The following is a 10,249-nucleotide window of genomic DNA, read 5'->3' on the forward strand; positions in this document are numbered from 1 at the left end:
ATATTATTTAAGTTTATTGTGTTCAACATAGGAGTTCACCTGTCATTTTTCAGCCAAACGAAAAAAAGAAAAAAAAACGTTGGTGGGGAGAACATACAGGAAGTTACGTAGGACATCCAAAATGGCTGCGCCCTTGTGAGAAGCGGAGAAGTGACTTCATGACAGCAGTCAGCTTACTGGATTTTTAAAAACGGTTACTTGCTAAAGTGAATGCATCATGCCCATCAGTGATGTGTTTAAGTGGAAGAAGCGTGCCTCACTGATGTACGCCATAGGGGCTTGGACAGTATGTGGTTCACTGGCCTACTACAAATATTATAACATAGAGCCCTTGGGTAAGATGCTCCTCTAACCTTACCTGTGATAGCCGCCGCTTTGCTGTGTCAAATATTCAGTATCTTGTTAGGAGAGGGAACACGGTTATCTCATGGAGCAGGGGCGATCATGGCCGTTGAGCAGTTCAAAATGTAGACCTTAAAAGTCTAATCTCTCTGCTGTCGTTAATTTCTGTCGTGCGTTTTGTCTGACGTGTATTGAACATGTCAACAGAGAATTTCTAATGTGAAAAAAACATAAACGGGATGTCACTGTATTTTTACTTTGGAGCAGTTCATTTCGTCGTGTACATTTGTTTGTGGTTAAGGGCTAGCTCAACGTGTGAGAAGAGGTGAGCTAACAACACTGGTGTTTTTCTTGAATCAGTCACAGCAACGCCTGTTGAAGAGGACAAGGGAATCGTCGAGAAGTATAAAGGCGACTACCACAAAACAACAGTTGTCTACAGAGAAGACTTTGTCCCATATTCTTCACGGCTACTCAATTTCCTCAAAGGCCCTTCTACTGAAGACTCCCCTGCAGCCGCAGAGGATCTGAAGGATGAAACATAAACTGGGATACAGACTGGGACAGACACGGAGTATCCCAGTCAAGATTCAACACCATTGAATCACCCATCACAAACAAAAGCGATTGATTTCAGAAAATCACTTGGTCTGTAAATATCTAACAGAGCATAGCCTACGCAGTGTTACTGTTTATTTCCCATCGGTGTATGTTTTATTGTTGTTATTGTATTACTTCAAGCAATTCGATATTGTTCAGTGATGCATTGCAATAATGAATGAAAACCATAAAATCTCTGATTGAAGACATGGCATTAGATCTGTCAGAAACACCTGATTAAATCAGAATCCACCATCAATATTTTATTCTGGTCACTTTTTTTTGTTTAGTGTGTTTACTCTGGTTGGAATGTAATGCTTTTTCTGATACTGATTGACACTGTAGTCTGAGTGTTATGCTCGGACTACAGGGTGTTCAGTAGCCTACAAGCATTATTCAACCCAGCTTGATTGATGGCGTAATTAAAAGTACAGCTTAAAAATGAGATCTGAAGTTGTACTCATGCATTTCAAGTAGGCTTTTTCAACTGCGAAGATGCGTGTCTCTACACTTACCACGTGGGGGCGACAACTGATAATGGTCGTAGACACTACACTACTGCCGTACAAGGCCCTCCTCTAAACCGGAAGTTTGAAGTTATTTCGCGTGTATGGTGCACAGCCAGCGACAGAGGCTAATATAAACACGCCAAAACGATGAAGGCTATTATACAAAGAGTCACCCAGGCCAGCGTGACTGGTAAGTGATATTTACTGTGATGTTGAGGTTTATCTGGTCCAATGGTTTACTCAGTGATTCTGCTGTAAGAACAATGCAGCCCACATTTCATTCAACAAAATCTGATTCAACCTCGGGCAGCGTCTCTTGCTAATTCTTTCACGCCCATTGGACGCTAACCTAGCTACTTTGGGTGTGTGTGTGATGACCATTGTCCACCTAACGTTACATTGATAGGTAATGAATCGATATAGCGTAGGCCTAGTGTATACAAATTTGAAACTTCACCGCTGTCAGACTTTTCCAGCTGCACACACACCACGTGGGGACATCTGTCAGCATCAAGAGTGAGTTAAGTGTGTCTGACTATGTTAGGAGTAGCTAGGCTACCACGACTTTCTAGGTTGATGTCTTTGCTAAGGCCGACAAGAGTACGGTATATTGTAAACCGTAATCCAGTGACTCAATCACCTAAGTCAGAGAGACAGCTGGGCCGGACTTATGTTTCCACACTGTCAGGATTTTCATGACAAGCCAGTTTGTAGCCGACCGTTGTTGTGAAAGGCATTCCTCTTACTTTTTCCAGTTGGGGAGCAACAGATAAGTTCGATAGGCCGAGGACTCTGCGTGCTGCTGGGAATTTCCACCGAGGACACGCAGAAGGATGTTGACTACATGTGAGTGTACCACCGGGAGCGGAGCACAGCACACACACTCCCCTTCTTTTGACAGCTGTCACGTGACTGCAGCATTATGCCCCGAGGCTGGACAACAGACGACTAGCGATACCTACTTAGAATATAATCAATACCGAGATCTATCCGTTATATCGACTGATATTGTCTTAATAATAGTAACCAGTTACTAATTGTTAATAATGACAGTAATTGATTCTTACAGAGTAAACATTTCTTGGTCATCTGTTAGTCAGCAGTGGAAATTAGTATTGCCTGGGAATAAATCTCTCTGTTGTCTGGGTCTAATTAATAGTCATGCTTGGTCCCTAGAGAGCCCAATGAAATGACTGTAGGCTGAATTTGCTCATGCAGCTCCACAATAGACACATTGTTACGTTCCTGTTGAGCGATTATGCATTTTTGACATTAAATAGCCCAGTGCTTGATAGTAATGCACACCAACCAATGTCTGCTCCTACCAAAGTGTTTACAGTCCATCTCAAACAACTTCTCTGACCCTATCTTACATACTCACCCACCCCTAACAACAGAGGGCACATGGTTAGAAGTCCTATTGTTAGAAGTCATTAGGGGAATTCCACTTGATGTAGCCGCCTGTAGCCGTCCTAAGCTGACTGCATCTTGGTTGAATACGCATCAGAATTCCAGTCATCTTAAGACGGCTGCAGGAGGCTATATGAAGTCGAATCCCACCGATATTGTTCCTTGTGTACTGTTTGATCCTGTATTAACATTTCCATTATCGAAGGAAAAAAAATAGCCTATCTTATCTGGAAAGGCATGTTTGTTTGTTTGTGTTTTTCCTGTTTGTTTTCTTCACTCGTTGACCAACTCTCCCGTTGGCCCGTGCCCCCAGGGTGCGTAAGATCCTGAGCCTGCGGGTGTTCGAGGACGAGGCGGGCCGGCCGTGGGCCAAGAGCGTGGTGGACCGCGAGCTGGAGGTGCTGTGCGTGAGCCAGTTCACGCTGCAGTGCGTGCTGAAGGGCAACAAGCCCGACTTCCACCGCGCCATGCCGGCCGAGCTCGCCCAGCCCTTCTACAACACCATGCTGGAGCGCATGAGGGAGGCCTACACACCCGAGCGCATCAAAGGTGTGTGTGTGTGTGTGTGTGTGTGTGTGTGTGAGTGAGTGATATGTTTTTGATCAAAGTGTGTGTGTGAGTGTGAGTGTGTGTAAGTGTCTGAGTGTGAGTGAGGGAGTTTGTAATGTGTTTTTGATCAAAGGTTTGTGTGTGTGTGTGTGTGTGTGTGTGTGTGTGTGTGTGTGTGTGTGTGTGTGTGTGTGTGTGTGTGTGTGTGTGTGTGTGTGTGTGTGTGTGTGTGTGTGTGTGTGTGTGGTTGAGTGTGTGAGGGAGAGTGAGGAAGTTTGAATGTGTTTTTGATTGGATATTATGTATCTGTATGACGGTATATGAATTTGTGGTTGAGAACTTAGTTGAAGGTGAAATGTGTGTGTGTGTGTGCCTGTGTGTGTGTGTGTGTGTGTTGTTATTGTACATAATGTGTGTGTGCATGCACCTGCTTGGTGTGGGTAAGCTTGTTCGGTGAGTATGTGTGTTGGTTGAGTTTATGAATATATGTGTGTGTGTGTGTGTGTGTGTGTGTGTGTGTGTGTGTGTGTACTGTGTGACATCATTGTGTTTGTGGGAGGCCTTAATCAATTCAGGTTCAAATCTGGGGGAGGACAAGGTGTACATGTGTCAGATGTGGGCTGGTGTGTGTGTGTGTGTGTGTGTTTGTGTGTGTGTGTGTGTGTGTGTGTGTGTTAGTGTGTGTGTGTGTATGTGTGTGTGTTAGTGTGTTAGTGTGTTAGTGTGTGTGTGTGTGTGTGTGTGTGTGTTAGTGTGTGTGTGTGTGTGTGTGCCTGCCTGCCTGCCTGTGTTTTACAACTTGGGAATTCTGAAGTGTTTAAAATAGCTCTTCTAAAATGAGTAGTTCCGGTCCTTGTTTATGATTGGCTGAATTGTGTTGGAAGCCATTGTAAAATGCTTTCCAAGCCTTCAATTTGATCGTATTTCTATATCACCATGAAAGTTAGAGTCGCTACATTTCTGCATTGCTTGGCAACCACTCAGTTAGAAGAAAAGTATTTCTTGGTGGAAGAATTGATATTTATGAATAAATGATTATATTTCTCTTCACCGCATCTTTAATTTGGCTTTTTTCTTAAATGTACAGTGCAAGCAATAAGTTCTGTGTGTGTGTGTGTGTGTGTGTGTGTGTGTGTGTGTGTGTGTGTGTGTGTGCGCATGCGCGTTTGTGTGTGTCGTGAAAGGCTATACCTGCCTCTGTTGATTGTTTTTATTGTGTTACATCCACTGACACACCTATGCTGGATTGCCTGCTTGCTGACTCTGCTGTTTTTGTTTTCTTCTGGAGAACCCTCACTTAAACCCTCACATGAAAGTGTCAGTAAATAAGCACACACAGGCCCGCACTCAGACGGACATGGGGCAGAGTCGGGGCAGCACGCAACCTGTGGTCACATGTACAGTAAACGCACGCGTACACTTCTGACCAATGATGTCACGGTATCCTAAAAGAGGATCTATAGGTGTGCGTATCCATAGGTGTTTACTGTATGTATTTATATACAGTATACGTGCGGTCTGTTGGCCTGAGTTATGGGGATGAGCTCCACCTGCTGTTCATACAGCAGCATCCTCACATTTATCTAGGCTGGCCTTGCTATATTTGGAAACGTAGTCGCAGAAGGGAGAAGGAGAGGAGAGGGAGAAAAAAAAAAACGGAGCATCGTCCCTTAAAAAAAAAGGACGAGGGTGTAGGTGCGATGTGTTTCCGTAGGTGTCGTACCTGTGTGTTATCCGCTGAAGGAGGAGCGGAGACTGCGATGACCCCCTCTGGTGACCCCTACAGTACGCTTCGCTTCTGCTTGGCGTGTATCTGATCCCCCTCAAGTATAATCTTAAACTCTGACTCAGGAAACGATATTGATTCGACGAAGCAGCTTGCTAACCTGGCTTCATAACCTTGGAAAGCTATTACGGCTTTTTTTTTTTTTCGCGTTGGAATTCCAAAAATACGCTTTTGTTTTGTTGCTCACAGCGGCCCGACTGAAGTGGAGTCGACGGGACTTTTGGAAACTGGTGTTGACCTTTTGTTGATCAGTTTTATATTCCCCATGTCGACCACAGCCCTTTTTCTGAGCGAACCGCTAACCACTAACTGGAAATGCAAGCTGAAGCTTGTCAGCTAATGGAAGTCTCTGAGAGATGTGAGTGTACGGCCATGAGTACTGAGTGTCGTTACCAAGGCAACATAGCAAAGCGTAAAATCCCACTCTAGATCTAGTCTGCTTGTTATCCTGATTGAAACGTTCGACTGTCACCGTGGTGATGGGATGCCATTCTTTTGTGCTTATATTTTTAGTTTAGTAGGGTCACTCTTGGAGTGCTTACGGAAGGGGCAAGGTTTCTGTTGGAAGTGGACACACACACACACACACACACACACACACACACATACAGACACACAAACACACAACCAAACACACGGAACCAGACACATGGAACCACACTCAAACGGGCGCTGGAGGTGCCATCCAGAGGTCAAGGGTCATGGGGTGGTGCTGCTGCTGTAGGGGTCAGGCGGTACTGAGGGCGTGGCATGGGGGAGGGGGAGGAGAGAGGGAGGAGAGAGGGCGACGACGACGGCGAAGACGACGACGACGACGACGGTGGCGCGAGGGAAAAATGGGTCAACTCTCCAGAGACAGGCCACAGGGAGCAGGAACAGCGTGTCTCTCTCTCTCTCCCTCTCTCTCTCTCTCTCTCTTTCAGTCTCTCTCTCCCTCTTTCTCTCTTTTTCACTCTCACTCGCTCAGCTCACTCGCTTTCTCTCTCTCTCTCTCTCTCACTCTCTCTCCCTCTCTCTCTCTCTCTCCCTCTCTGCGACAGAGCTAGCCTAATTAGCCCCTGCTCTGCTGCCGCTCCCCGAAGGAACAAACACGATGAGTCGGCACTTTCCCCCGACTTCTCGCCGCGCTTTTATTGGGCCACTTGGTGGAAATGAAAGGAAACAGGAGGGGGGTGCAGAGGTGGGGGCGGATGAGGTCTAATGCCATCTAAACACACACACACACACACACACACACACACACACACGTATATATACACACACACACACACACACACACACACACTCACACTTTCTCTCTCTCTCTCACACACACACACACACACACACACAAACAAACACACACACACACACACACACACACACACACACATACTGTATATACACACTCACACACTCTCTCTCTCTCACACAATCTCTCTCTCTCCCTTTCTCTCTCACACACACACTCACTCACACACTCACTCACCCTCTAACAGTTTCCCTAACTCTTTTTTTTTTTTTGCCTTTTTTACTTACTGGTGGCTTGATGTTAATTACTTGGGGTTATACCGGTACTGGTAGGTTGAGACAAACTTATTGCAGAGGTTGCATCACTCCTAACTGTTTTCTTGGTTTGTTTGAGCTTTCCTTTTCTCTCAGTTTTATACAGTGTATCACTGTGTGTGCGACATGCATGCACGTCACATGACATAAAGGCAAATTGGAAAGGCAAATAGAAAAATAACTATAGAATTTCTTCTTCTTCTCTCTCTCTCTCTCTCTCTATCTATCTATCTCTCTCTCCCTCTCTGCAGACGGTCAGTTTGGCGCGTACATGCAGGTCCACATCCAGAACGACGGCCCCGTCACCATAGAGCTGGACTCTCCCTCTGCCCCCTCCGACCTCAAACAGGTGCTGTTCCCAATGCACACACACACACACACACACACACACACACACACACACACACACACACACACACACACACACACACACACACACACACGTCTCCCACCACTTCTCCTGGTCTCCTGGTCATACACAGGCAAACCCTGATCAACAGAAGTGGATAAAATGGCAGTCTGATGAAAGAAGATGATGGGATTGTTAGAGCAGCATTAAGCCAAGACCAACTAACTGCCTTAATTACACCTGCTACACTTACCTACCCCCACCACACATAATAACTCTCTCTCTCTCTCTCTCTCTCTCACACACACACACACACACACACACACACACACACACATGCTCACCCACACACAGGCCCACCCCCCCACTCACCTATTACTCTAAAAAAGAGAAGATTGTGTAGGCGTAGTGTGTTGATTGGCAGGTGGGGGTGGAGGCCTGCCTGCCCTTACATGGTTGCCCCCCTGTCCACCTGCATGTATCAGGCCCTACTCTGTTGCCATGGCGATGGCACAGCAAGGGGGCGGAGGTGGTGGAGAGCAGGAGACCACTTTAAGAAATTTGAAATGGAAAAATCAAACTTCCGCGCACATTATTTTTTTTGCACCCCCACCCCCCACTGCCCACACTAGTGTGAGTCATAACGACATCACACAAGGTAGTCGTCGCATCTCTGAAGATCTTCCAATAACCTGCTGTAATTCACCTGGGTCATAGTGAGTTGGAACGAAATATCGATGCAATATGTTATTGATGCACTGCCACCAAATATCAGTTCATGTTTTAAAAGTGGCTCATCTGCCAGTTTACTTACCGGAATCACTATGTAATGCATAAACACTGAAATGTGCCCCGAGGCTTTGAAATGTGCGTTCATAAAATGAATGTACTTTTTATTTCTTTCATTTTTCATGTTTTTTTCTGGGAATATTTTTCCCATGTGGGTGCTCCTGGTACTTACCAAAAGCTAACAGGCACAACAACTGGCAAGCTGACAAATATGCGATCATGCGCTTTAAAAGTCTAGTTCCTTTCGAATCACAACTCTCTTTTTCTCTTTTTTTCTCTCGTTTTGCACATTTATTTGATTTTAAATAGCATCTCCATGTTTCATGTCCTAATATAATGTCTTAATATCTCTGAACAAGCAGGTCTACTAAATAGGGACCAGTAATAGTACAGATACGAATCCTAACTAGCGAGTACTCGAGGGGCTTTTAGGTGGGGAAACTAGCGGTCATGATTAGAATCGTAGACAGGGGACCTCTCACATCATCAGAGCCCCATGGTTGAGAAGGAGGTTGTATCGGGCAACGTTGTTGCTGCTGTTGTTGTTGTTGTTGTTGTTGTTGTTGTTGTTGTTGTTGTTGTTGTCCCGGCTGCCATGACTCCCATTACCGAGGACAGCTGGTCACACCATATCTGACGCCGTGTTTTATTCAGCGAGACATTTGGCTGCTGTTCACCTATTCATCCGTAGCCTTCTCGTTCTCGTCCTCGCCCTCGTCCTCGACCTCCGGCACGGCAGGCCACGCTCCGGTAGCGGTCGTGCCTCGTGGCAGCGCGGCGTCGCGTCTCGGCACAGTTTCCGACGCGTCGGAACGGTCAGGAGGGGCCTAGCGGTAGAAGTTGTGTTAGGAGAGTGATATGTCTCACAAGGCTTGTTTGTGACAGGGTTTCAAAGGTTTTGTTGTGCTGTATTTTCTGTGCATGAGTGTGTGTGTGACTGTGACTGTGAGTGTGTCCACGTGTGTGTAGCAGTAACACAACGGAAGTCAAAGCACGTGCGTATGTGCGTGCGCGTTTGAATAGTCTTTTCCTTGGAGTCTTCATCTCTTTCCTTTCCCCCTTTTTTTTTGTATTTGCTACAACGACCTAGTTCGGCGCTTCAGGATGTGCTAGTTGCATCAGTTGCGCGTCGGCGTGATTGATGAAGTAATCGTTATTTAGGTCCGCGCGTGCGTCCCCAAACGCGACACCAAATGCGCCCGCAGAGTCGATGATGCAGCGAATCGCGGACCCATATACGTCGCTCAACGGGAACCGCGGCTCTTTCAGGGAAAAAAAAATACCCCTTCATCGTCTCTCCCAGGATGCGTTTTTTGGCTGTCACCATAAGTCCCCCCTGACACCGTTTATTTATGGCGACTGTTTCCTTTTTCTGTCCTGAGAGGCATTATAGCTATGAGCTTCAGCCACGAGGTAGATTGATGACTGAAGCAAACTTGGTGAAGCTCTGAATGATTTCTGTGGCCGGATGTGTGTGTGTGTGTGTGTGAGTGAGTGAGTGTGTGTGTATGTGTATTTGTGTTTAATAATGCAGGTTCTTTTGATGTTATGGTTGTCAGCATGAGATTTAAGTCATAAATATTTCCTTGGGACTCATGAAAGATTGAACAATAAATGATTCTTTGGGTTGTCCTGTGCCCTGCCTGTACCTGCCTGTACCATGCACATGTGTTCTGTGTGTTTTGTGTGTGTGTGTGTGTGTGTGTGTGTGTGTGTGTGTGTGTGTGTGTGAGAGAGAGAGAGAGAGAGAGAGAGAGAGTGTGAGTGTGGTGGGAGATGGTGTAGAGTGGATATGTGCGTGCATCCGAGTGTGATTGTGTGTGCGCATGTCCAAAATCCACACATAGCTCATGGCTTTGTGGCCAGATAACGGTCATCTCTCTCTCTCTCTCTCTCATTCACTTTTGCTGATAATCGAATTAGGGGTGGGCGATATTGGCAAAAAATATTTTTTTGTGCTTTTGACGATAACGATAATTAGTTGATATCCTTTTAAAAAAAATGTTTTAAAAGTCTGAGTTACTTTACAGCTCATTATTTCTGAATAGCAACATTACTATTAAAATCAATTACCCAACCTGTGACTTTTTAACCAAGTCAACCAATACATTGTCACTCTATGACACATTTGTAATTTGCTTATGGCTAATGTCTATGAGAAATCCCATAGAGATGCTAACGGTTAGCATAATCGATAAAAGTAGATATTTAGAGCGAACTTCAGTTCATTTACACAGCTTGGGTTACATAGGAAGAGGTCTTTGTTTACACCTGACTATTAAAATACTCAAGGATAATGTTTTCTTTCCATTTAACAACGTTACCATGTAGGAAAAATGCCTGTTTAACTCATCAATGCCACCTGAACAA

The 10,249-nt window shown here is 45.4% G+C and overlaps 2 protein-coding genes across 2 annotated transcripts in view; both read left to right on the forward strand.

Annotated features, from left to right (window-relative positions):
* Positions 1–101: 101 nt before the first annotated feature.
* LOC134092086 (small integral membrane protein 26-like) lies at positions 102–1,201 on the forward strand. Its single transcript, XM_062544890.1, has 2 exons — positions 102–335; positions 703–1,201. The coding sequence occupies exons 1-2, from the start codon at positions 218–220 to the stop codon at positions 885–887; spliced, it is 303 nt and encodes a 100-aa protein (XP_062400874.1). The 5' UTR covers positions 102–217; the 3' UTR covers positions 888–1,201.
* Positions 1,202–1,520: 319 nt separating this feature from the next.
* Positions 1,521–10,249, forward strand: part of dtd1 (D-aminoacyl-tRNA deacylase 1) — a 12,616-nt gene continuing 3,887 nt past the window's right edge. Inside the window, exons 1-4 of the mRNA XM_062544326.1 lie at positions 1,521–1,641; positions 2,207–2,297; positions 3,175–3,410; positions 6,993–7,090. Coding sequence (XP_062400310.1) covers positions 1,599–1,641; positions 2,207–2,297; positions 3,175–3,410; positions 6,993–7,090 — 468 coding nt within the window. The 5' untranslated portion in view covers positions 1,521–1,598. The remainder of the gene's footprint in view (positions 1,642–2,206; positions 2,298–3,174; positions 3,411–6,992; positions 7,091–10,249) is intronic.

Source organism: Sardina pilchardus, chromosome 1 (assembly GCF_963854185.1).
Source record: "Sardina pilchardus chromosome 1, fSarPil1.1, whole genome shotgun sequence".
Lineage (NCBI taxonomy): Eukaryota > Metazoa > Chordata > Actinopteri > Clupeiformes > Clupeidae > Sardina > Sardina pilchardus.